This window comes from Chiloscyllium punctatum, chromosome 3 (assembly GCF_047496795.1).
Source record: "Chiloscyllium punctatum isolate Juve2018m chromosome 3, sChiPun1.3, whole genome shotgun sequence".
NCBI classification, from domain to species: Eukaryota; Metazoa; Chordata; class Chondrichthyes; order Orectolobiformes; family Hemiscylliidae; genus Chiloscyllium; species Chiloscyllium punctatum.
Window position 1 is genome coordinate 115919831 of NC_092741.1, and position 25360 is coordinate 115945190.

The following is a 25360-nucleotide window of genomic DNA, read 5'->3' on the forward strand; positions in this document are numbered from 1 at the left end:
TCACAGTTGTTTACTTATAGCTAGAATTCATGTATTTGTAATAAACAGCAATTCTTATTGGTACAGAATGCTGGTCTGTGTTCTCTGTTAACTTGGGTATAAGATGACAGGTAAACTGGGGAGTTTTGCACACTTTGATACAAGCTTTAATTCAGTGACAATTCCAGGAACAGTGGGGCTTGATTTCCAGTGTGATATGGCAATGGATTATTAAACAGAAACCTACCCATGCAAGCAGCTGCAGGGCTGTGAAAACTATTTTCATAGTTTCTGTCTCAATCATGAACCACGTCAACATTGAAGATTAGATTGGACAGATAGTTGAAAGGAAAGAGGTTAAAGGGACATGGCATTGGTCAACTGAACATGAAGGTTATTTGTTGACAATGAATGTATTTTAAATGACCATAAATTATTTTAAAAGCTTTACTTTTGTGCTTGAACTTCAAAATGAAATGAGCTTTGTTGGGCTAAAACACATGATACAAATTAAATACATTTCTGGAAACTTCCAATTATCAATTATTAGAACAAAGCTCAAACACCATTCTCCTGGATCTCATACCTTTGCATTGTATTGATCTTGCAATCAACAAAAAAAAAGGACATGATATGTATCCCCAGCAGGGTCTGCTAAAAACAGGAAGCTATCAACATTGGTTATGTCTGAAATCAGGTTAATAGCTTACTACCTAACTAATGCAATGAAAAATGGTTTTCACCAGGGGAAAACACTCCAGTCACTGATGTGATTTAACATTGATGGATACATTAGAAGACCAAAACACGTGTAGTCTTTAAAAGGCTTTAATTGTATATTTCTGAAGCTTTCCCTCAGTCTGGTAAAAGTCAAATCTGCTGTTAACATTAAGTCAGTCTACTAACAATCTATTATTCAAACTCACCCAGACTCCAGGCATAGCTAAGCCCATCTTAAGTCGAAGTTTCCTTGAAGCCTAGTTCTAAAATAAACCTTGTTTGCGATTGACAAGTGACCAACCTTATGCCAACCTTATAATGCTAAGCCTTTGTCACCTTTAGAGTCATAGAGTCATAGAGATGTACAGCATGGAAACAGAGCCTTCGGTCCAACCTGTCCACGCCGACCAGATATCCCAACCCAATCTAGTCCCACCTGCCAGCACCCTGCCCATATCCCTCCAAACCCTTCCTATTCATATACCCATCCAAATGCCTCTTAAAATGTTGCAATTGTACCAGCCTCCACCACATCCTCTGGAAGCTCATTCCATACACATACTACCCTCTGCGTGAAAAAGTTGCTCCTTAGGTCTCTTTTATATCTTTCCCCTCTCACCCTAAACCTATGCCCTCTAGTCCTGGACTCCCCGACGTCAGGGAAAAGACTTTGTCTATTTATCCTATCCATGCCCTCATCATTTTGTAAACCCTCAGCCTCCGACACTCCAGGGAAAACAGCCCCAGCCTGTTCAGCCTCTCCCTGTAGCTCAGATCCTACAACACTGGCAACATCCTTGTAAATCTTTTCTGAACCCTTTCAAGTTTCACAACATCTTTCCGATAGGAAGTAGATCAGAATTGCACACAATATTCCAACAGTGGCCTAACCAATGTCCTGTACAACCGCAACATGACCTCCCAACTCTTGTACTCTGACCAATAAAAGAAGGCATACCAAACGCCTTCTTCACTATCCTATCTACCTGCGACTCCACTTTCAAGGAGCTATGAACCTGCACTCCAAGGTCTCTTTGTTCAGCAACACTCCCTAGGACCTTACCATTAAGTGTATAGGGCTTTTGCCCGAAACGTCGATTTCACTGTCTCCTTAGATGCTGCCTGAACTGCTGTGCACTTCCAGCACCACTTATCCAGAATCTGGTTTCCAGCATCTGCAGTCATTGTTTTTACCTCATTAAGTGTATAAGTCCTGCTAAGATTTGCTTTCCCAAAATGCAGCACCTCGCATTTATCTGAATTAAGCTCCATCTGCCACTTCTCAGCCCACTGGCCCATATGGTCCACATCCTGTTGTAATTTGAGGTAATCCTCTTCACTGTCCACTACACCTCCAATTTTGGTGTCATCTGCAAACTTACAATCTGTACCTCTTATGCTCGCATCCAAATCATTTATGTAAATGACAAAAAGTAGATGGCCAGCACCGATCCTTGCGGCACTCCACTGGTCATAGGCCTCCAGTCTGAAAAACAACCCTCCACCACCACCCTCTGTCTTCTACCTTTGAACCAGTTCTGTATCCAAATGGTTAGTTCTCCCTGTATTCCATGAGATCTAACCTTGCTAATCAGTCTCCCATGGGGAACCTTGTCGAACGCCTTACTGAAGTCCATATAGATCACATCTACTGCTCTGCCCTCAATCTTCTTTGTTACTTCTTCAAAAAAACTCAATCAAGTTCGTGAGACATGATTTCCCACGCACAAAGCTATGTTGACTATCCCGAATAAGTCCTTGCCTTTCCAAATACATGTACATCCTGTCCCTCAGGATTCCCTCCAACAACTTGCCCCACCACCGGTCTATCGTTTCCTGGCTTGTCTTTACCACTCTTCTTAAACAATGGCATCACGTTTCCCAACCTCCAATCTTCCGGCACCTCACCTGTGACTATCGATGATACAAATATCTCAGCAAGAGGCCCAGCAATCACTTCTCTACCTTTCCATAGAGTTCTCGGGTACACCTGATCAGGTCCTGGGGATTTATCCACCTTTAACAGTTTCAAGACATCCAGCACTTCCTCCTCTGTAATCTGGACATTTTGCAAGAGGTCACCATCTATTTCCCTACAGAATATATCTTCCATATCCTTTTCCACAGTAAATACTGATGCAAAATATTCATTTAGTATCGCCCCCATTTTCTGTGGCTCCACACAAAGGCCGCCTTGCTGATCTTTCAGGGGCCCTATTCTCTCCCTAGTTACCCTTTTGTCCTTAATATATTTGTAAAAACTCTTTAGATTCTCCTTAATTCTATTTGCCAAAGTTATCTCATGTCCCCGTTTTGCCCTCCTGATTTCCCTCTTAAGTATACTCCTACTTTCTTTATACTCTTCTAAGGATTCACTCGATCTATCCTGTCTGTACCTGACATATGCTTCCTTCTTTTTCTCTACCAAACCCTCAATTTCTTTAGTCATCCAGCATTCCCTATACCTACCAGCCTTCCTTTTCACCTTGACAGGAGTATACTTTCTCTGGATTCTTTTTATCTCATTTCTGAAGGCTTCCCATTTTCCATCCATCCCTTGACCTACGAACATCTGCCTCCAATCAGCTTTCGAGAGTAAAAATAAATCCTGCAACTCATGCCCTGGTTTGCTGGAAAAATCTGAATCTGAGTTTCCATAGAAAGACTGATGAAAATTGGACATTTACTTTCCGGAGTGGCATTCATGTGATTTCACAATTGTATCTTTGCTTTATAATCTATTCTTCATCATAAGTAAGTTCATTGCTCCTTGAAAGTGGAGTCATTGGGAGAGAGGGGGGTGAAGAAGGCTTTCAGCATGCTTGCTTTCATCGATCTGAGCAATGAGTATAGACGTTGGGACATCTTGATGCAGCTCGCTGTACAAGATGTTGGTAAGACCACATTTGGCGTATGGTGTGCAGTTCTGGCCACCCTACTATGGAAAAGATATGATTAAACTAGATGAAGTACAGAAAAGATTTACTGGATGCTACCTGGACTGAAAGGTTTTAATTATAAGGAGAGGTTGGATAGACTGGGACTTCTTTCCCTGGAGTATAAGAGTCTGAGAGGTGACCTTATAGAAGTCTATAAAATCATGACAGGCCTAGATAAGGTACATAGCCAACAGTATTTCCCCATGGTAGGGGAGTATAAAACATTTCCAGATTTAATAAACAAATAAACCATACGTCAGATTTAACCCTAAATAGTTTACTGTGGGTCACTTTAAAACTTCAACTGCACCAATAGAGATTTTGAGAGAAAACATATACGCTGTTTGAAGGAGAAAGAATAAAATAACTCTGCTTATAAGAGGGGGAAGAGGGGGAAGATACACAAGGGTCCAGAGGGACAACTTTTTCACACAGAGGGTGGTGAGTGTCTGGAATGGGTTGCCAGAGGTAATGGTGAAAGTGAGTACAATTTTTTTCATTTAAGAAACATTTAGACTGGTACATGGATGGGATAGATATGTAGGGATAGGGACCATATGCAGGCAAATGAGACTGTTTAATTGTGAAAACTGGGTGGCATAGGCAAGTTGGGCAAAGGGCCTGTTTCCATACAATAGATCTGTATGACTCTCAATACATTCCTTCCTTTGTCTCCTTCCTTGTACACTTGTCTATGTGCATGTGTTATGACAATCATTTCCAGATTTAATAAACAAATAAACCAAACGTCAGATTTAACCCTAAATAGTTTACTGTGGGTCACTTTAAAACTTCAGCTGCACTAATAGAGATTTTGAGGGAAAACATGCATACGCTGTTTGAAGGCGAAAGAATAAAATAACTCTGCTTATGTACAGGGAAATTTTCTTAAAAAGTTCAATTTACTTCTCTCTTCTAACGTACAAGGGTAAATGCTGACAAGAACTGGTTGAGCTTAGAGATTGGTTTCTATGTTGCAATTTCAATACATGTATGTGCTGTGTGACTTTGACACAGTTTTACATTGCCTTAGAAATGTTATGGAATCAAATGGCCTGCTTCTCTGCTCTAACATTTAAGTAATTCAACATGTACCTCTTCTGCAGTGGGAGGAACTCTCCTCGTACAGCCTGTGGGTGACAGCATGCTTGTCTTAATCTCAGCAAGGGATACAGAATGGAACTAACTGTCCGCCTGTCCAGACTGCTCAACTTGGTATTCCAATCGAAAATCTTCCTCAGCTTTTGCAGTGCATCCTGGGAGCAAATCTCATGCTGCCGATGGTAAAAGTGTCTTTCTACTGGTGAAAATCGTAGCCAGTGAACTTCCTCGGTCTGAGGTGGGATCTGGATCTGGGAGAAAAGCAGCACACAAGAAACGCCGAGTTTATTGATCAAACCCATTAACACTCAGACAAAACTGAATGGTTTCATAGAAACATTCACAATTGCGTCCTGGAATTTAGAGGTGGCATTCCACTGTAGCTAGCAGACAAAGCGGTGAAAGATTAACGATTCAATTCCCAGTATTTCTACATGCTTTATGCTGGATATTATGTGAAAAATTAGATGAACAACACCTCAGTAGAATAGCCAAATAAATGGTTAATCAAGAGATTGGGACACTATAATAAGGGATTATCAAACTTCAGACAAAAGCAATATAAAAAAACTCACTGCTCACTGCTTGAGCTGAGTAGAAAATAACAAATCACCCAAACCCTAGCATAGTAGTGTTACAACTTCCCTCAACTAAATCCATTCAGTCAGCACAGCAGTGTACAGCCCAGCTTCTTACTGTATCTTGAATGTTGTGAGAGGTGCCCATATTAACTGTTCGCTCTGTCTATGCCAACCGTAAAATTATGAAACTATTTGTTCTGGTGCATGTTTTCTCTCATTAATTACATTACTGGCTTAAAAACTGAACTGTACTGTACTCATCTTGCAGCTGTGTAATAGGTAGAATGATGCCAACGTATTGACTAACATCCTTTGCCTCATTACCGGAGAACCTCTGACCTGAAAACTGGATTGTGACATTTTACAGGTGCTTTTGGCAGCCAAATAATAATAAAAAAAAGACTTTAGTGTCTTTACATGGGTAAATGAGGGACCTAACCCATAATTTCAGCACTCCCCCATACTGTCTCAGTGGGAACAGTGTGTATCAACTGGATAGACATTGGGCCTAACCTGGCTTGAATTCATTCTGAGCTAAAGTTGTCAGGTAAAGGAGCTAGGAAGATTAAGAAGACTGAATTAATAGCTGCAATTGTCCATGTGTCCATCTCAACCAGGATTTAGTCAAGGACAGTGCTGGCAAGGCAAGAAGCCTGAAAATTATTGCTACTGAAGTGTGAGTTTGTCATGGAGGGCATGACAGAGACTGACAACTTGCCCAGATTATTTAGGTCAAGGCTTACCTTATAACCTGCTGAGAGCTTCCTTGTTTGGCTTTTGCATTCTCCCCCACCATCTCAAAATATTTCTGCTAACATTTACACAGACACTGGTACCTGATCAAGCACATCTTTTTTTGCCGTTCTCCACATGATCTTTGCGATAAGGGTGTACATTGGAATTGGATTCTTCCTGCAGTAAGGTTGGTATAGAAGTTGCTCCCACCAGTGTTTAACCCAGTATGGGTCTACACCCAAAAACAAAACTAATCCATACAGGTCTGAGGGAAAAATGAGAAATATATCAGGCATATCATTGGCAAAAGTTAAACAAAAATGAAAATAATTTGACTGACTCAGCATATGTACCTTTTCAGAAGCCCAAAATAAATCCTGATAGCTCCGTTAGTATCTAATTAACTTGAAAACAATATTTCCCATTTAACACATTGACACTCCCTGCACTCCTGTGCAACACTCAGCATACTCCTGTCAAAAATCTCTACATCATTAGCAGTGTTTACCCATTTATTGAAAGAAATAGGTATACAAATAAAATACAGAAACCTTTGGTACATAATAATAACTAATTATCTTAAGATCAAAGTAGTAACACAAGTAACAAAGAAAGCAAGGATTTCAAGAATATGTACATAACTGCTCTAATCAGAATATTTAGAGTCCAATAAGGATAAAAGGATTACTCTAGCTCTAGTAAATTAAATAAAGTAGAAAATGGGGCGGCACAGTGGCTCTGTGGTTAGCACTGCTACCTCACAGCACCAGGGTCCCAGGTTCGATTCCAGCCCTAGGTGACTGTCCGTGTGGAGTTTGCACATTCTCCCAGTGTCTGGGTGGGTTTCCTCCGGGTGCTCCAGTTTCCTCCCACAGTCCAAAGATGTGCAGGGCAGGTGAACTAGCCATGTTAAATTGCCCATAGAGAGTTAGGTGCATTAGTCAGAGGGAAATAGGTCTGGATGGGTTACTCTTCAGAGGATTGGTGTTGGGCCATAGGGCCTGTTTCTAGGCTGTAGGTAATCTGATTTTTAAAAAATGCAAATACAGGACAACACTTTGAAATAACACAATTACATGTGAATTACCAACTGAAGGAGGGAATTATTTGTTAACGGTAAAGTTAAAAATCACAACACCATTCTCCCCACCACTTCAAAGTATTTCTGCTGACATCTACACGGACACTGGTACCTGATCAAGCACATCTTTTTTTAGCTGTTCTCCATATGATTTTTGCGATGAGGAAATCTAGGTTTGTTCAATATATTGTCTCAATTACATGACACTGTAATCTTTTGCTATAAATTCTGTGTCTTACGATTCTGCTCCACAGCTCCCTGATGAAGAAGTAATGCTTCAAAAGTTAGTATTTCCAAATAAACCTGTTAGACTATAACCTAGTGTTGTGTTATTTATAATTTTGTCCATCCCAGTCTAACACCAGCACCTCCACATCATAGTTAAAGGTAGGTTGCCCCAAAAGATGTTGCAATAATGGATACGTTGCAGATAAAGATTTTGGAATAGTATGTATTGTGGAATCATTTTTTAAGAGGATGCCATTCAAACCATTTTACTAGCACTTGTTCTTAAAGGAGTTATCAAATTAACCCCATCTACCTGCCCATTCCTTGTAGCCCTGCAAATGTTTCTACTTCAAGTGCTTATCCAATTTGGAATTTACTGCTGCAGATGTTACCACTACCCTTTCAGGTTATGCATTTCAGATTAAAACAACTCGCTGTAGAATTCTCTCTCTTAGATCACTTGTGATTATTTTGCAATTATCATAAATTTGTTTCTTCTGATCACTCGTCCTCCTGTCACTGAGAGTTTCGCTTATTTATTTCACCAAAGTCCTTCATGATCCATGAATGACTGCAGTTTTCCCAATCTCTCAACCATAACTGAAATCTTTCACCCTGGTACTATTTTAGTAAATGCATTTTGAACCTTCTCTTAAGGCCTTGATATCTTTCCTAAAGTGTGCTGTCCAGAAGTGAACACTGTACTGCAGCCATCACTTAACCAGTGTTGTCTAAAGGTTTAGCATAACGTCCTTGTTTTTAGAAGTCTCAATACCACCAGTTATAAAGACAAGAATCTCATATGCCATTTTAGTAGCTGGCTAAATGTATTCTGCCATCTTTAAAGTATTGTGTATGTGTAACGTCAAGGATTTCATAGTCCTGTCCCCATTTCAATCTTGCACCACTTAGATAAAAATAATCTCTCTCATTTCTACTATCAGAATGAAACACTTTGCACTTCATCTGGCATTTCACCAGTCTACTTTTTTTATTATATTTCTCAGTTTTCTATCATCTACACAATGTGAGATTATGTCCTGCATATCCACAACTAGGTCATTAATATGTGTAAAAATCTGCACTGGTTCCAACACTGAAGCCCAAGAGAGAATTTCACACTACCCTCCAGTCAGAAAAACAAGCATTCATAACAAGTCTCTGTTTTCTTAGCCAATTTTATATCCATACTGTTATCAGAATTTTTAAAAAGCCATATTAGACTTGAAATGCTGTTTCTTGCCCCACAAATACTGTCAGATCTGCTGAGTTTCTCCAGCACTTCCTGTTTTCATTTCACATTTCCAGCATTCACAGTCTTTTTCTTTTGTTTTGTTGACAAGAATTTCTGCAATCTCCAACTTTACATCCTCAGTAACGTACAATACAACCCAGCGAGGCTGGTGATTGTTTCTTCAGGGGCCTCTAAAAAAGCCTTTTATATTAAATTGAGAATAGCAAATTTCAGAGGGTTCCAGCTTTACTTACATTAATAGTGAGCTCGGACAAGGCAATAGGATTACATATCTGCTCTAACTCTTGGGTAGCTATAAAACCAATATTCCTAACACCACAATCCCAATTCAGCTCACCTCTATCCCTGAAACCAATACCCTGACCCAAGTCATTCTCCACCCCAGCCCCCCAATCTAAAGAGCCCACAAACCCAAGCTGACACCCTCAATAGCCCCTAACTTGCCCATGCCCTTGACAATAAGTCTCACCCACCTGCTATTCTACCCCCTCACTCAACCATCTGTTACCCAAGCCCTCACTTACTCACCTGCCAACCTATCCTCTCAACCACCGATCTACCACCCTACTCCCTCAGCCAATCACCTTTTCTGTATTGTTTATCAAAGTGTCTTTTGGACTTTTAAACCCAAGAATAGAGCAGTTACTACAAAACAAGTTTTGTGGCTTGGTCTCCCATGCTGATCCTGCACCGTAATAGATGGCTCCAGATCAGGTATACTCCAACCTTCTCAAGAGCCCCTGCAAAACCCAGCAAAAACGTGGACCTCCAAATGAGGAAAAATGAATGAGGTGGCAATCCTTTATTGACTGTCACTCCTCAGATGATTTGGCCCTATGTCTTTAGCCATTCAGGGAAATTTAACTTTGGATGCTCTTCATTTCCCATTACTTGTTAATTGGTTTAAGGTACATGAGTAGTGATTCATGGATATTTTTCTGTCTGGAACAACGTAAACAATGCTTTACCCAGGAGTTAGGACCTCGAAATTTTATTTACACAGCTGATCTGAATTAGAGATTTGGGGGAACAATATTGAAATTGATATGGTCAGACAAAAGAAAAGAACATAAATAAATACAAACAGGACTACAATTCAGTTCAGACAGACATGAACAAGACTCAGCTGATTTCTGCCAAATGAAACAGAATGCAGACAAAGGTAAATGAGAACATTTTGCATGAAAGAACTACAATGAAACATTTACACGAAACTGTGAGGCTTTAACAGTAGAGCAGCAGGGAGACTGAGAAATTCAAGCAAATAAATCTTCACACATTGAATGCAAGGATAAACAGCCTGAGACACATCACACATGATGGAGCACTGGGCACACATACAGCACTTCCAAAATCTCACATTCACCGCATACTGCAGGCTTCTGTCACATTCCATTCTAACCTGAATGATCCTCTCTTAAAGCTGCAATTGAAATCTGAACTCATTGATTTAGTCTATTGAGAATAAATTTGAATCAACTGCACTTCAGGACCAAACTTCCTCTAAGAGTGAATTCCTGGTGAGGATAAACACCACAATTTATTCATCTTTCCCACAACAGCTTCATAATTACCAGTCGATTAGCCTGGTGTGCAAGTCCAGTTTACTGAATCTAATGAGGGCTCATGAGATGCAGTGATAGTATTGTACCTATGAAACAGGAGGCCTTAGTTCAGGTCCCACCTGTTCCAAAGGTATGTTATATCATTCCTCTAGGAGAAAGTGAGGACTGCAGATGCTAGAGATCAGAGGTGAAAATGTGTTGCTGGAAAAGCACAGCAGGTCAGGCAGCATCCAAGGAGCTGGAGAATCAACGTTTCGGGCATGAGCCCTTCTTCAGGAAAGAGGAAAGTGTGCCAAGCAGGCTAAGATAAAAGGTTGGAAGGAGGGACTTGGGGGAGGGGCGTTGGAAATGCAATAGGTGGAAGGAGGTTAAGGTGAGGGTGATAGGCCGGAGTGGAGGTGGGGGCGGAGAGGTTAGGAAGGTGGTGCTGAGTTCGGGGGTTGGGACTGAGACAAGGTGGGGGGAGGGGAAATGAGGAAACTGGAGAAATTTGAGTTCATCCCTTGTGGTTGAAGGGTTCCTAGGTGGAAGATGAGGTGCTCTTCCTCCAGCCGTCGTGTTGTTATGGTCTGGCGATGGAGGAGTCCAAGGACCTGCATGTCCTTGGTGGAGTGGGAGGGGGAGTTGAAGTGTTGAGCCACAGGGTGGTTGGGTTGGTTGGTCCGGGTGTCCCAGAGGTGTTCTCTGAAACGTTCCGCAAGTAGGCGGTCTGTCTCCCCAATATAGAGGCCACATCGGGTGCAGTGGATGCAGTAAATGATGTGTGTGGAGGTGCAGGTGAATTTGTGGCGGATATGGAAGGTCCCTTGGGGCCTTGGAGGGAAGTAAGGGGGGGCTTGGTGGGGGGGGGGGGGGGGGGGGGGGAAAGCGGTGTGGGCGCAAGTTTTGCATTTCTTGCAGTTGCAAGGGAAGGTGCCAGGAGTGGAGGTTGGGTTGGTGGGGTGTGTGGACCTGACGAGGGAGTCACGGAGGGAGTGGTCTTTTCGGAACGCTGATATAGGGGAGGGGAGGGAAATATATCCCTGGTGGTGGGGTCCGTTTGGAGGTGGCGGAAATGACGACGGATGATACGATGTACATGGAGGTTGGTGGGGTGGTAGGTGACGGCCAGTGGGGTTCTGTCCTGGTGGCGTTTGGAGGGGCGGGGCTCAACGGCGGAGAAGCAGGAAGTGGAGGAGATGCGGTGGAGAGCATCATCGATCACATCTGGGGGGAAAATTGCAGTCTTTGAAGAAGGAGGCCATCTGGGTTGTTCGGTATTGGAACTGGTCCTCCTGGGAGCAGATGCGGCAGAGACGAAGGAATTGGGAATGTGGGATGGCGTTTTTACAGGGGGCAGAGTGGGTGGAGGTGTAGTCTAGGTAGCTGTGGGAGTCGGTCGGTTTATAGTAAATGTCCGTGTTGATTTGGTCGCCCGACATTTACTATAAACCACCAGGGATATATTTCCCTCCCCTCCCCTCCCCTATCAGCGATCCGAAAAGACCACTCCCCCCGTGACTCCCTCGTCAGGTCCACACCCCCCCCACCAACCCAACCTCCACTCCTGGCACCTTCCCCTGCAACTGCAAGAAATACAAACTTGCGTCCACACCTTCCCTCTTACTTCCCTCCAAGGGCCCAAGGGATCATTCCATATCCACCACAAATTCACCTGCACCTCCACACACATCATTTACTGCATCCGCTGCACCCGATGTGGCCTCCTCTATATTGGGAAGACAGGCCGCCTACTCGCAGAACGTTTCAGAGAACACCTCTGGGACACCCGGACCAACCAACCCAACCACCCTGTGGCTCAACACTTCAACTCCCCCTCCCACTCCACCAAGGACATGCAGGTCCTTGGACTCTTCCATCACCAGACCATAGCAACACGACGGCTGGAGGAAGAGCGCCTCATCTTCCGCCTAGGAACCCTCCAACCACAAGGGATGAACTCAGATTTCTCCAGTTTCCTCATTTCCCCTCCCCCCACCTTGTCTCAGTCCCAACCCTCGAACTCAGCACCACCTTCCTAACCTGCAATCTTTTTCCTGACCTCTCTGCCCCCGCCCCCACCTCCACTCCGACCTATCACCCTCACCTTAACCTCGTTCCACCTATCGTATTTCCAACGCCCCTCCCCCAAGTCCCTCCTCCCTACCTTTTATCTTAGCCTGCTTGGCACACTTTCCTCATTCCTGAAGAAGGGCTCATGCCCGAAACGTCGATTCTCCTGCTCCTTGGATGCTGCTTGACCTGCTGTGCTTTTCCAGCAACACATTTTCAGCTCTGTATCATTCCTCTGGTTGATTAAACACATCTAGCTAAATTTACAAATTAGCCCAGTATTCAATCATGATGCTGCTAATCATGCAACTAATTAAACAAACAGTTCAGCACTGTCAATTCTACAGATTCGTTCAGCAAGAAACTACTCTCCCTATATTAAATATCTCAATTCCAAAAATACAAATTACTTTAAATTAAGTGTATGAAATATGTAGGATGGACAAGAAAGATATTAATATCATTGTTAGACTCTTTGAATCACACCAGGTAAACATTTAAAATTCAGAGATTTGTCACCTTCTAAGCTCCTTTGGACTGGAGTTCCTGTGACACACCAACGATTGATGGCACTTAACCGTAGACACATTTCTGCAGCCTAGGAAGAAAAGGCAGGAACACAATGGAGGAGATATTGGTGTACAGATTTATGCAAAACTTCTGGCTTCATTTTCATTTGTCCTCGCTGGGTTCAGAAGCATAACATATTTTTTCCATGCTGTACATCTCTGACATACTACCTGTCACAATCACAAGATGTCACAAAACACATTGCTGGCAATGAAACATATTTTGCTGAAGTACTGACACTGATGTGAAAATGGAAGCGTGGCAACCAGTTTGCTTATAAGAAGCTTCTACTAATAACAATGGGATAATGATCAGTTAATCTGATTTTAATGTTATGTTGATTAAGAATAAATAGTGACCAGGCCATCAAGACATTGTTCACTGCTCTTCCTTGAAATAGTGAAGTGTTATCTTTTACCTGAGAGGGCAGATGATAGATGTTATGTTTAAGTGTCTGAAGTGAAAATTGAACACATGACCCTTTGGATAAGAGGTGAGAGTGCTACTGATTGTGAGGGAGATATTTTCTAATCAACCTGTTCAGAGATGTTTAAACACACCTCTGGAGCAGGTGGGTCTTGAATCCAAGCCTCCTGGTCCAAAGGTAAGGATGCTATCACTGTACAAGAGCCTTATGCAGAAGACCTAATATTTTATGGCAAGATCCTCATCGCCTGTGTGCTGCTCATAGCAAATAGTTTGTCGTAGTTACAGATAATGCACATTTGCTGTTGTTACAATGACAAGCCAATATATTTTTTATAATATATGAATTTTGAACTTTAGTCTTCAAAATATAGAACAAATATCTGGTCCACTAAATCTGTTACCAGAATTCTGCAATCAACACAGCGATATTTGAGTTTAAATTTGGTCCAGAATGATGGGAATAAAAAACCTCCTGTAAAAGTTTAAAAGGGGAGGAATGGGAAAAAATATTGAAATTGAAATCAAAGGCTTGCTGCTACTCATGGTCCAACTTCACACTCCAGGTGACAAGGCTTATTTGCAGGAGGCTTATGTTAGAAACTTGGACCTGCATTACAAACAATTCTTCAACATTTAAACTAATGGTTGAAAAAAAATCATACAACACACCCAATTTCCCTATGAGAAACTGATCACTTTGATTATAAGGGTTCTCCCTTCTGCATCCACACCTTAGCAGTGGCACATTCCACCATTTGAGCCTCATCCAGACAGATTCTCCACCATTCCACTGCAACCAAAGGGCTTGGGATGGCCATATAGCGCTTCTCTTTGCGTAATCGGCGTCCATCATCACTGTTGCTGTGGGGAATATCGACATAATTTAGCTCCGATCGGAGTACGTCATAGGTTGTAATGACTATCTCATGCTTTGCCAGTGCATGAGGTTGGATAAAGCCATGTCTCTTCACACCTTGGTAAATCTATGAAGGCAAAGTCAGAAATGTGAAGAGGTTACTCTAAGAAACTAAAGTAATCTAAAAGAGAACAGCAACCAGTCAAATTGGAATAGATACAATTGCTCAAGGACTACTAATTAAATTAACCAGTTTCATTGTAGAAATTTATCCATCAGATGTGTTTTAGTGAAACAAGATTTAAATATCGAAAAAATGGGACTTTAATGATAACAGGGATAGTGGGTGATCATGACATCAGAAAAGTGGGCAATGGTGGCAGGTGTAGAACATAATCAGGAAGGCTAATGATATACTGGCCTTCATTTTAAGGGGATTGGAGTATAAGAGTAAGGATGTCTTACTGCAGCTGTACAATGTGCTGGAGACAACATCTGGAGTATTTTGAACAGCTTTGATCCCCTTGTTTAAGGAAATACATCATTTCATTGGAGGCAGTTCAGACAAAGTTCACTAGATGGTGTTTAGTATGGAGGAATTGTCTTATGAGCAAAAGATGAACAGGTTGGCCTCCGCTCAGTGGAATTTAGGAGAATGAGAGGTGGTCTCATTGAAATATATAGGATTCTTAAGGGACTTTAACAGGGTAAATGCTGACAGGATGCTTCCTCTCATGTAAAACGGAGGACATAGTCTGAGAATAAAGGAGTGCCAATTTAAAATTGAGATGAGGAGCAATTTCTTCTCTCAGAAGATTGAGAAGCTTTGGAACTCCTTGCTGCAAAAAACTGTATATTATGTATATTTAAGGCCAAGATAGATAAATTACTGATCAAGGTCAAGGGGGAAAATGCAGAAAAGTGGGTATGAGGAATCTTGGATCAGCCATGATCCTAATGAATGGCGGAGCAGGCTCAAGGGATCAGTCTACTCGTGTTCCGGTTTCTATGTGAAGAAGAAACAAGTGGGGAAAAAATAAAGCTGTGACAAAAAAAAAGAAAAACTACATGTTTAAGATTCAAACTTTTTCACATCAGATTCCTTACCAAGATGGAAATGGAAGACGACCTCACATGCCTATTAATTTCATCCACCCATTGATGGCAAATCGAACTCGGTGAGATGATGAGGGTTGCAGATGTCGGCACAGGCTGCATTGTGACAAGACAGTGTGGGCAGTAGAACGGCCTGATCTTTATGTCTTCTTCCTTATAATTTACACATGAAGCATGCTGCCATAAGTGGCACTTCAGACACTGCACCCGCGCTTTATAATCAGCCAGTCCACTTTCTCCACAAATACATTCAAAATGACTCTTTGAATTGTTACAGGCAAGGGGGGCTTTAGAGTGATTTAGTACACCCAGATCTCCTTGAGAATCTCTCTGGAGGTCATCTAGGCAACTTTTATCATTTATTGTCAGCTGCAGAGGATTAATTCCAATATTCTCCATGCTCCCTTGTCCAGATGGAATCCTCTCGACCTGTCCATTAGGAACCTCAGGTATAGAATCAAAATTCTGTGAGGTTACTGGTAGATTTTCCAAATTCTGGTGCTGCTTAGTTTCCCCACAATCGCCATTTTCCAGGAGACACATAAAGGATTCATTTGTCAAAGGGTTGCCAGAGACTGTGGCATTCAGAATGTTGTTGCCTTCTTCTCTTTTCACCTCTTGATCATTATTTGGAAATACATGCACCACATTTTTCACAGGGCTTGGTTTCTAAGCAAAATAATGAGATATAATAAAATAGTATCCATAAAACACATGCAGAAATGCAATGAAAAAAAACCCAAAAGCAAGCTACCAAATACACCTGGTCCATATTTGTATTTACTGCCTGTGATTAAACACGCCTCATCACATTTACGCATCCTGTTTTGTACACCTTTGATACTTTCATTCATCTATCTAACCAGACTAAGGCTAATCTAATCCATATTAGCATAGTTTCTACCTCATCCATCAACTCTGATTGTAAAGTCCACAGCCTTGCTACTTTGTGTGGCCTTCTTTGTTGGTCTTAAACTGTTTCATTTAGAATCATAACATCATGAAGTCCTTACAATGCAGGAGCAGGCCATTTGGCCCATCGAGTCCACACCAATCCTCCAAAGAGCATCCCACCCAGCCTCTGCCACAATTTGCCATTGGTAAATCTGAACTATGAAGTTTATAAAGCACAACCGTCCCTTTTAAATCTGTCCTGGTTATTTCTAAACACTTTTTTCATTATTTAGACATGGTCATTTCAGCCTTAAAGACGACAAGGACAGTACTGTGAGCAGTTTTGGGCAGAACAACTTACTAAGTTGGCCTTGGAGAGGAATGTACCATAAGTTTATCGGAATGCTACTGAAAACCAGTTTCTGGCTACCTAGGCAGTTGGAAATTTCCTAACTAATTTTTTGTAAAATGCGACTAGCACCAGTTGAGCTTGCTGTGGGAAAGAATTGGGTCTGCCAAACCCAGAAGCAGAGCATCGGTGGCAATGGATGTGGGTGAATGCAGATGCAGGCTGATTAAAATAACTGTTTCAGTTCTCTAATTCAGAAAATTTTAGGTCTTCTAGCTGTCGATTGTCAAGAGTAGCTTCAGTAGCAATAATTGGCCAAACATTTGGGTTCACCACCTGTGGTCATCATAAATGCTTGGATTACTGCCAAGGCTGACAAGCACATTAATTCGACAGGAGCTCTGATTTGACAACTAAAGTGAATTGTTGACTTTGTCCATTGACAGATTTATGTACTTATAATAAACTAGCCATTCTGTGAACTCTTTTGCCAAGGTCTTGGTGTTTATTTGGACAAGATTAAGAGGTTTGAAATGGTTAAACCTTCTGTTACTGAAACTACAATTGCCCTGTCTAATTTACACATTTGCAGGATTGTACGAACAAAAGCATTTCTCAAGAAAGGCTCCTGAATGGTTATATTTTTCCTCAGGACATATTGCTGGGTTATTAAATGACTAATTGGTTTAGTAAATAGTACACACCGGGTGAAAGGAAATTAAAGGGTTCACGGAGAGCTTGGAGTCAGCATAGAAGCAAAGGCGAGGATTTGGAAGCAATGGCAAGGATGTGGAAATGATGACAGGGATATGGATAAAACCATTTAAACAAATCTTTAAAAATTCAGACTCTGGGTGGTCAGATGGGCAGATCAGATGGAATTTGGCCTTGAAAAGTGTGTGGTGATGCATATTGGAAAAAATATCAAGACAAGGGAGTACTCAGTGAATGGCAGCATACTAGGAAGTTCAGAGGAACAAAGGGATTTTGGGATGCTTGCCCTCAGATTCCTCATCCTGCAAATGTGTAAATTAGACAGGGCAATTGTAGTTTCAGTAACAGAAGGGCTAACCATTTCAAACCTCTTAATATTGTTAAAAAGTACATGGACAAGCATTTGAGATAACATAACATTTCAGGTTATGAGCCAAACTGAAAAGTGGGGTTGGCGTAGACTCAATGGGCCAAACCACTTCATGTAGAAGTGAGCCAGACTGCACAAGGTTTTGCAGCAAGAGATGCCTCGCTACAGAATGGAGACAGCCAGGTTGATAATGCAGGATGCAGACAAGTTCCAAAATTTGATCCTGATAGGCATTTTTAAATGGCTGTGGAGTAGTCCCAACTCTACAAAAATCTAGTCGCTGGACTCCAAGACTTAAACTGTAATATGGAATTTGAAAATCAAATAGAAAACATGATGAAACTTTTCCATGTATTAAGGAAACAGATGGGGTAGATTTGGAGAAATTATTTCTGCTGATTCAGGTCTTTAGGATCGAGGGCAGAGTCTACAAATTAGAACCAGAGCATTTATGAATGAAATTAAGGAATAATTCTACATGGAAAGGGTAAAAATGGAAACTATCTTCTGCAAGCATCAATTCATACTACATCAATTTTTAATTTCAGTGGAATTTCTTAGGCATTTATTAACCATTAAGGGATATGGAACAAAGGCGGATATGTGGAATAAGGTCAGAAATCTACTTGAAAGGATTTATATTATTCATTTGAGGAGATAGATGTTGCTGCTGGCCCAATACTTATTGCCCATTCCAAGCTGACTGTGGGAAGGTGATGAGGAGTTGTCTTCTTGACCCATTGCAGTCCATTTAGTACAGTGTAGGTATACTGACCACTGTCAGGGTTCCAGGATTTTGACCCAACAACTGTAATATGTATTTTCAAGTCAGGATGGTGAGTGACTTGGACGTGAACATTTAGGTCCTGGTGTTCCCACGTATCTGCTGATTTTGTTTTTCTAGGTGGTAGCGATTGTGGGTTTGGACTGTGGCTGTTAAGCAGCAATAGTAAATTTCCAAGTGCATCTTGTAAATGATACACACTGCTTCTACAATTGGGACTGAATCTTTGTGGATGTGGTGCCAATCAAGTAAGCTGCTGTGTCTTAGATGGTGAAAGTGAGGACTGCATATGCTGGAGATCAGAGCTGAAAACGTTTTGCTGGAAAAGCGCAGCAGGTCAGGCAGCATCCAAGGAGCAGGAGAATCGACATTTCGGGCATGAGCCCTTCTTCAGGAATGAGGAAAATGTGCCAAACAGGCTAAGATAAAAGGTAGGGAGGAGGGACTTGGGGGAGGGGCGTTGGAAATGCAATAGGTGGAAGGAGGTCAAGGTGAGGGTGATAGGCCGGAGTGGGGGTGGGGGTGGGGGTGGGGGGGGGGGGGGCGGTGGGGAGCGGAGAGGTCAGGAAGAAGATTGCAGGTTAGGAAGGTGGTCCTGAGTTCGAGGGTTAGGACTGAGACAAGGTGGGGGGAGGGGAAATGAGGAAACTGGAGAAATCTGAGTTCATTCCTAGTAGTTGGAGGGTTCCCAGGCGGAAGATGAGGCGCTCTTCCTCCAGCTGTCGTGTTGCTATGGTTTGGCGATGGAGGAGTCCAAGGACCTGCATGTCCTTGGTGGAGTGGGAGGAGGAGTTGAAGTGTTGAGAAAACAAAAGTCCTGCCACCATACATTTCTTTTTCTCAACACTTCAACTCCCCCTCCCACTCCACCAAGGACATGCAGGTCCTTGGACTCCCCCATCGCCAGACCATAGCAACACGACGGCTGGAGGAAGAGCGCCTCATCTTCCGCCTGAGAACCCTCCAACCACAAGGGATGAACTCAAATTTTTCCAGTTTCCTCATTTCCCCTCCCCCCCACCTTGTCTCAGCCCCAACCCTCGAACTCAGCACCACCTTCCTAAACTGCAATCTTCTTCCTGACCTCTCCGCCCCACCCCAACTCCGGCCTATCACCCTCACCTTAACCTCCTTCCACCTATCGCATTTGCAACGCCCCTCCCCTAATTCCCTCCTCCCTACCTTTTATCTTAGCCCGCTTGGCACACTTTCGTCATTCCTGAAGAAGGGCTCGTGCCCGAAACGTCGATTCTCCTGTTCCTTGGAAGCTGCCTGACCTGCTGCGCTTTTCCAGCAACACAGTTTCATGTCTTAGATGGTGCCAAGCTCTTTAAAGGTTGTTTGAGCTGTACTCATGCAGGCAAATGAACAGTACTCCAACATGCACCTAATTTGCACTTTGCAGGTGATGAATGGGCTTTGGGAGGTCAGGAAGTGAGTTACTCACTGCAAAACTCTCAGCCTTTGACCTACTTTTGCAACTATAGTGTTTATATTGTAAGTCAAAATCACTTTCTGGCCAATGGTTATCCCCAGGATGTTGATAGCGTGAGATTCAGTGATGGTAATGGCATTGAATGTGATGGGGCAATGGTTAGATTCTGTCTTGCTGGACATGGCCATTGCTTGGAACTTGGGCAGGATGTCCCTTGCCACTTGTGAGCCCAAGCCTTGGGCTTGGCTAGGCTAAATAAGCTTGTTGCCATGTTCAAAAACCAAAAGCTTTCAGTGAATGAAAGAAGACAATACCTGTTTTTCTGATCCATTTCTTTTCACTTCTTCTTTGTAATTCTTTCCTATCCTAAAAGACCCAGCTAATCCATGACCTTTCACTTGTTCGATCATTTGTTCTGCAAGAAGCTTGGCTAAAGTCTTCCTGATTAGGTGGCGATTTCGCTGAATATCATACTTGTAGGTGGCAGTGATGTATTTATACATTGCACTGACAGAAATTGCCTTCTTCACCTTCATTTCCTTTATTGCAGTAATTAGCATTTTTCTTAGGCCTACACAAAAATTGAAAGAATTATTACCAACCAAAAATACAAAAAAAAATTATAATTTGCTACAATCCTTGATTTGTTGTTCAGATGCATTTTGAACTTAATGCTCTTAGTCTGGTTTTCAACCTCCTCCTTGACTTCTCCCCTCCCCCATAATCTCCTCCAGTCAGACAACTTTCAGAGACCACTATATTCCTTCAATGCTGCTTACTGATTTCTGATAATAACTAGTTGACCATGGCAGCCATGCTTTCAGCTATCTAAACCCCATGTTCTAGAATTCCCTCCCTAAAAACTTCTCCACAATGCAGTGCTCCTGTTAGATTACTTCTTCAAACTCTATCATTTTTAAAGCTTTTTGACATCTGATCTAACAGCTCAAGTGATTTGGTGTCACATTTTATCCAGTAATGCTTCTTTTATGATCTGGTTAAAGCTGGTTTAAAGCTGGTTAATTACTTTAAGAGCCTTAGATAAATGACATTCATGTTGCTCTGCAAGCTTCTTTGTTGCATCTAGGGTACTGTCTACAGTTTTTGAGTCAGATTTTTGTGAAGCTGGATGGTCCAATGGCTTTAAAAATGATGGATAGGACTTGATTCTGCGACTCCCTATCCCATCCTAGGTACTAGCAATTTTCATTAGTATGAGATTAGAGTGTGTGTAGCAAATCTGTACCCTGCACTCCATACCTGGTCAGTTCTATTGTTGTAACAGGCATCGCATAACCACCATGCTTCCAATTCTCATGGAGTTGGGCTAGCTTCTTGAGAACACAGTTTATCACTCCATAAAGAGAACCACGGTCTCATTTGGGAATGTTTTTAAAGTTATTTCTAAAAGCTCTCACCAATGTCTGCTATGCCACCTTCATGCACACTCATCCAGTATGCACTCATGAACCAATGAATCATATAATTACAACAGCAAGACTAAAAAGATACCATCAAGAATGGCAAAATGAAGATTTCTTTTGGAAAGGCTGGCTTCTCTTACAATTTTATAAAAGCATCAATCAGATACAGAGCCTTAGCTCCAACAATAGAAATTTTAGCCCATTTCACATTTGGTAATCCTGTCCAAATAAACAGACATTGAAAAACCCAAAGAACGTCATAGCCTCATAAAATATCAACAAATCAAAGCAAATAATCCTCAAGGTGTGTAAACAGATCTCCTGCAGATCTAATCCATTAGAGAGTCTTGGAGCTCTGCCAAGCATTCACAACAAAGCCATCTGGGAACTGCATGATCAAAAACAAAAGGACAGATATCAGACACCTCCACGGCCACATCAAACTGTGTCTGGATTTGGTAGGCCTGATGCAATCCTACCCCTATTTCATTAGAGTGAAAAATGCACATACAGGGAAATTTTCCAACTTATGTGACCCATCTTAATGACAAAGTTTGGCCAACAATCTCCTTACGTAAGGAGGGTTGTACTTTGGTTGTAAGAAGTTCAGTAAAGTAGACTAGGCCAATTCCTCGAATTAAAGAATTTCTTATGAGGAAAGGTTGAGCAGGTTGGATTTCTCCTCATTGAAGCTTAAAAGAATGAAAAATTGTCTTATTAATTCTGATGGGGTGGGCTTAATAGGTTAAATGCTGGGCAATGCCCTTCCCAACTCAGAAACAGATCAACAACCTTACTGAACTGTGGAACTCAACAAACTAAATGGCTTAGTCCTGCTCCTAGTTATGATTTTATTTTGATCACCGCAACATGGAATTCATTTTGTCATTTCAAAAAACATTGAGTGACCAGAAAAATCCTCAATGCAGGGACCATGAGCGTGAAAACAGGCAGGGCAAAAACAATGGAAATGAAGAAAGACCAAACTAGTGTTACGTATATAAAGGGAAGTCAAAAGAAGACAAGTCACTCCATTGTCTCACTTTAGCAAAATAATAAAACAGAATAGTACATGTGTGATGAGTTTTAAGGTCAACATACCAACACTGTATCAAACATTTTAAAAAATACTGATTTTCTCTTCTTCCTGCTAAAGCACCTTCCCATTTCTCCATATTATACTTCATCTGCCAATTTTTTGTCAGTTTACTTAACCTATTTCCTTATGTTATGTAGAATTATAGAATGGTTACATTAGAAGAGGCCTTCGTGTTTATGCTTGCTGTCTGCAATTTCAATTCACCTATGGGCACATCCCTGACTTTTCAGCATAGCCGTGCAAATTCTTCTTTTTTGGAAAATGATCCTATTCCATTTGAAAGCTTTAGTTGATATGGTATCTACTACATTCTCAGATCTGAACTGCTTATAACATGAAAAAGATTTTCCTTGTCTTGTCTCCTTGTCTTCAATTGCTCCTTTTGCCAATTATCCAAAATCTGATTCACAATTCTTCCACCTATGGGAGCAAGTCCTCCCTATTTGTCCAGACCTATGAGTATCTTAAATGATGTTAAATATCTCCATCAAAGCCACTCTAAACCTTCTCTCGATAGATTTTTCATTCTTCTCAACAGTTTTATTTAAATTCATTACCCATTGTGCCCAGCATCCACTTGAGTGCTGTTCTATCATTTACTTCATATGATGTAATGTACTGTGCAGTGGTTATAATCACACTGCTTTTCATGGTATCTTGCTGTACACAAACCAATACTACAAGTCAAAAATCCTTAATTAGCAGTAAAATATATTGGGACATCAAGTAAATGAGTAAGAGACTATATAAAAGCATGTCTTACTTTTATAAGGTAAATTCTATTAATACAGTTGCCATTTTTCTGTCCCTTAAAATGCATCATCAGCAGATAGTGGAGAATGTGCTTGCAGCTTCCAATTTACACCCTAAGCAGATGAGGCCCACCCCAGGAGTTAGTATTTATAAAGTTTGCTTTAGAAATTAATTTAGTCATGAATTATAACAATAAAAGAATCACTTACTAGGATAGTTTGCCTTTTCCTTTGGTTTGACATCAACTTTCTGCTTAATTGCTTTGTCAGAGGCTGCAGGTAGTGGAGGCGGCATGTAGTAATTTACTGATGTCCCCTAGTAAGAGGAGCAGAATATCAATGAAGGTTTGACAGTAATTATTTATTTCATATTTAACCCATCTAAATGTCGTCTCCTTCTAACCCAGAATGAAGTGTTGACAAAACCCCTGTTGATTCAATCAGAGACTCCATATTATTGCATGGATGGACAATGATAAGAAGATAAGATACTTGGAGAATTGTTAGATGTCAGGAGATTAGCAGAAAACAGCTAGAAGATTCAAGTTAATGTAGACTTGTACATTAAGACCCCTTTGTTCCTCCACACTCCCTCAGGACTTACCACCCATTATGTGTCTCATTCCCCTTTTAGACCTCTCAAAATCCATTACCTCATACATATCAGGATTAAATGCCATCTGCTAGTGTATTGCCCAGTGAGCCAGCTAATAAATATTAGACTGTGGCCTGAGACCATCCTCCTCACTTATCAACACCCCAATTTTTATGCCGTTTGCAAACTTATGAATGAAAACTTCTGCATTCACATACAAATTGGTACTATACATAACAAGAGCAAGGGTCCCAGCACCGATCCCTGCAGTACACCGCTGGTCACAGGTTTCCACTTACAAAAACAACCCTCCGCCATCATCCTTTGCCTCCTATTTGTTAGCCAATTTTGGATCCAGTTTGCTCATTTGCCTTGGATCCTATGGGCTCTTACCTTTTGGACAGCCTTGCATGTGGGACCTTGTCAAAGGTCTAAGGTAAATCCATGTAAACCCCATCAACTGCACCGTCCTCACCAATATGTTCAGTCATCTTTTCAAAAAACGCAACTAAATTAGTCAGACAGAATCTCCCTGCTGACTATCCTTGATCAATCTCTGCCTTTCCACATATTGATTAACCCTGTCCTTCAAAATGTTTTCTGATAATATCCAACACTGTCATTGAATAATTGGTCTGAAATTACCTAGCCTATCACTGTTGTCTTTCTTGAACAAAAGAACCACATTAGCTATCCTCCAGTCATCTGGCACCTAACCTGTGTCCATCGAAGTATTAAATAAATCCACCAGGACCCCAAGCAATCTCCTCCCTTGTGTCCCATAGCAGCCTGGGATACATCTCATCAGGCTCTGGGTATTTATGCACCTGTACGTGCACAAAAACATCTAATACCTCTTCCTTAAGCTTAATTTCTCAAGTCCAATCAGAACATAATTGTCAGTAATCATAAGTGTTTAATTAAAGGAAAGAGAGAAAAGAACTTGCATTTTATAGCACTTTTCAAGACCTTGGGATATTTTAAAGTGCTTTACAGTTAATAAAGTATCTTTTCAAATAAATGTACCACAAATGTCACAACAGCCAATGTATGCACTGCAAGTACCCATTGAACAGCAATGTGATATTGACCAGAAATCTGAAGGCTTCCTTCTCTTACTTGAGATAGTGCCATGAGATTGTTTATATCCACCTGAGGGGCGGTCAGGACTTTGCTTTAATATCTTATCCAAAAGGTGGAACTTCTGACAGCACTTCCTCAGTACTTTACTGGTGGTGTCAGTCTGCATTATGAGCTCAAGTCTGTACTACAGAATTTGAACCCATGACCTCCCAACTCAGAAGCAAGAATATAACCCATTGAGTCACAGACATAAGCCAACAAACAGCAATATGCAAGCCCCAAGTAAGCAGTGCCACCTACTTCATGTCACTGTCCATGGCCATCCTAGCTCATGCTACATCCATCATCAAAAGTAGAAAAACAGACAACACAACAATAAAGGGAAGGCAAGAACCAAGCAGAGTCACAAACAAAACAATAGAGAGACAATCAGAAATTAGGAAAAGTCAGAAACAATACCAGAAACCAAAAGGTCAATAAAAATAAAAGGCATACCATTTATCTTGAGCAATCCCACCAGAATATTTAAATGGTTTTGACCATATGAGACCAGTATTTAATTTCAAGTATCTGCAGGAATATTCAAATCTCTACAGTATTTGACAAAGTGGTTCTCAGCTATGTTAAGCTGAAACAAGAGACAGGCAAGAACAG

The 25360-nt window shown here is 41.4% G+C and overlaps 1 protein-coding gene across 3 annotated transcripts in view; it reads right to left on the minus strand.

Annotated features, from left to right (window-relative positions):
• shprh (SNF2 histone linker PHD RING helicase) overlaps positions 1-25360 on the minus strand; it is a 107084-nt gene that overhangs the window by 46647 nt on the left and 35077 nt on the right. For all 3 annotated transcript variants that reach the window (XM_072558660.1, XM_072558669.1, XM_072558679.1), the window contains 7 exons: positions 23239-23344; positions 20068-20324; positions 15199-15876; positions 13967-14218; positions 12756-12834; positions 6157-6320; positions 4734-4990 (listed from right to left, as the gene is read on the minus strand). In XM_072558660.1, the coding sequence (XP_072414761.1) occupies positions 4734-4990; positions 6157-6320; positions 12756-12834; positions 13967-14218; positions 15199-15876; positions 20068-20324; positions 23239-23344 (1793 nt within the window). The remainder of the gene's footprint in view (positions 1-4733; positions 4991-6156; positions 6321-12755; positions 12835-13966; positions 14219-15198; positions 15877-20067; positions 20325-23238; positions 23345-25360) is intronic.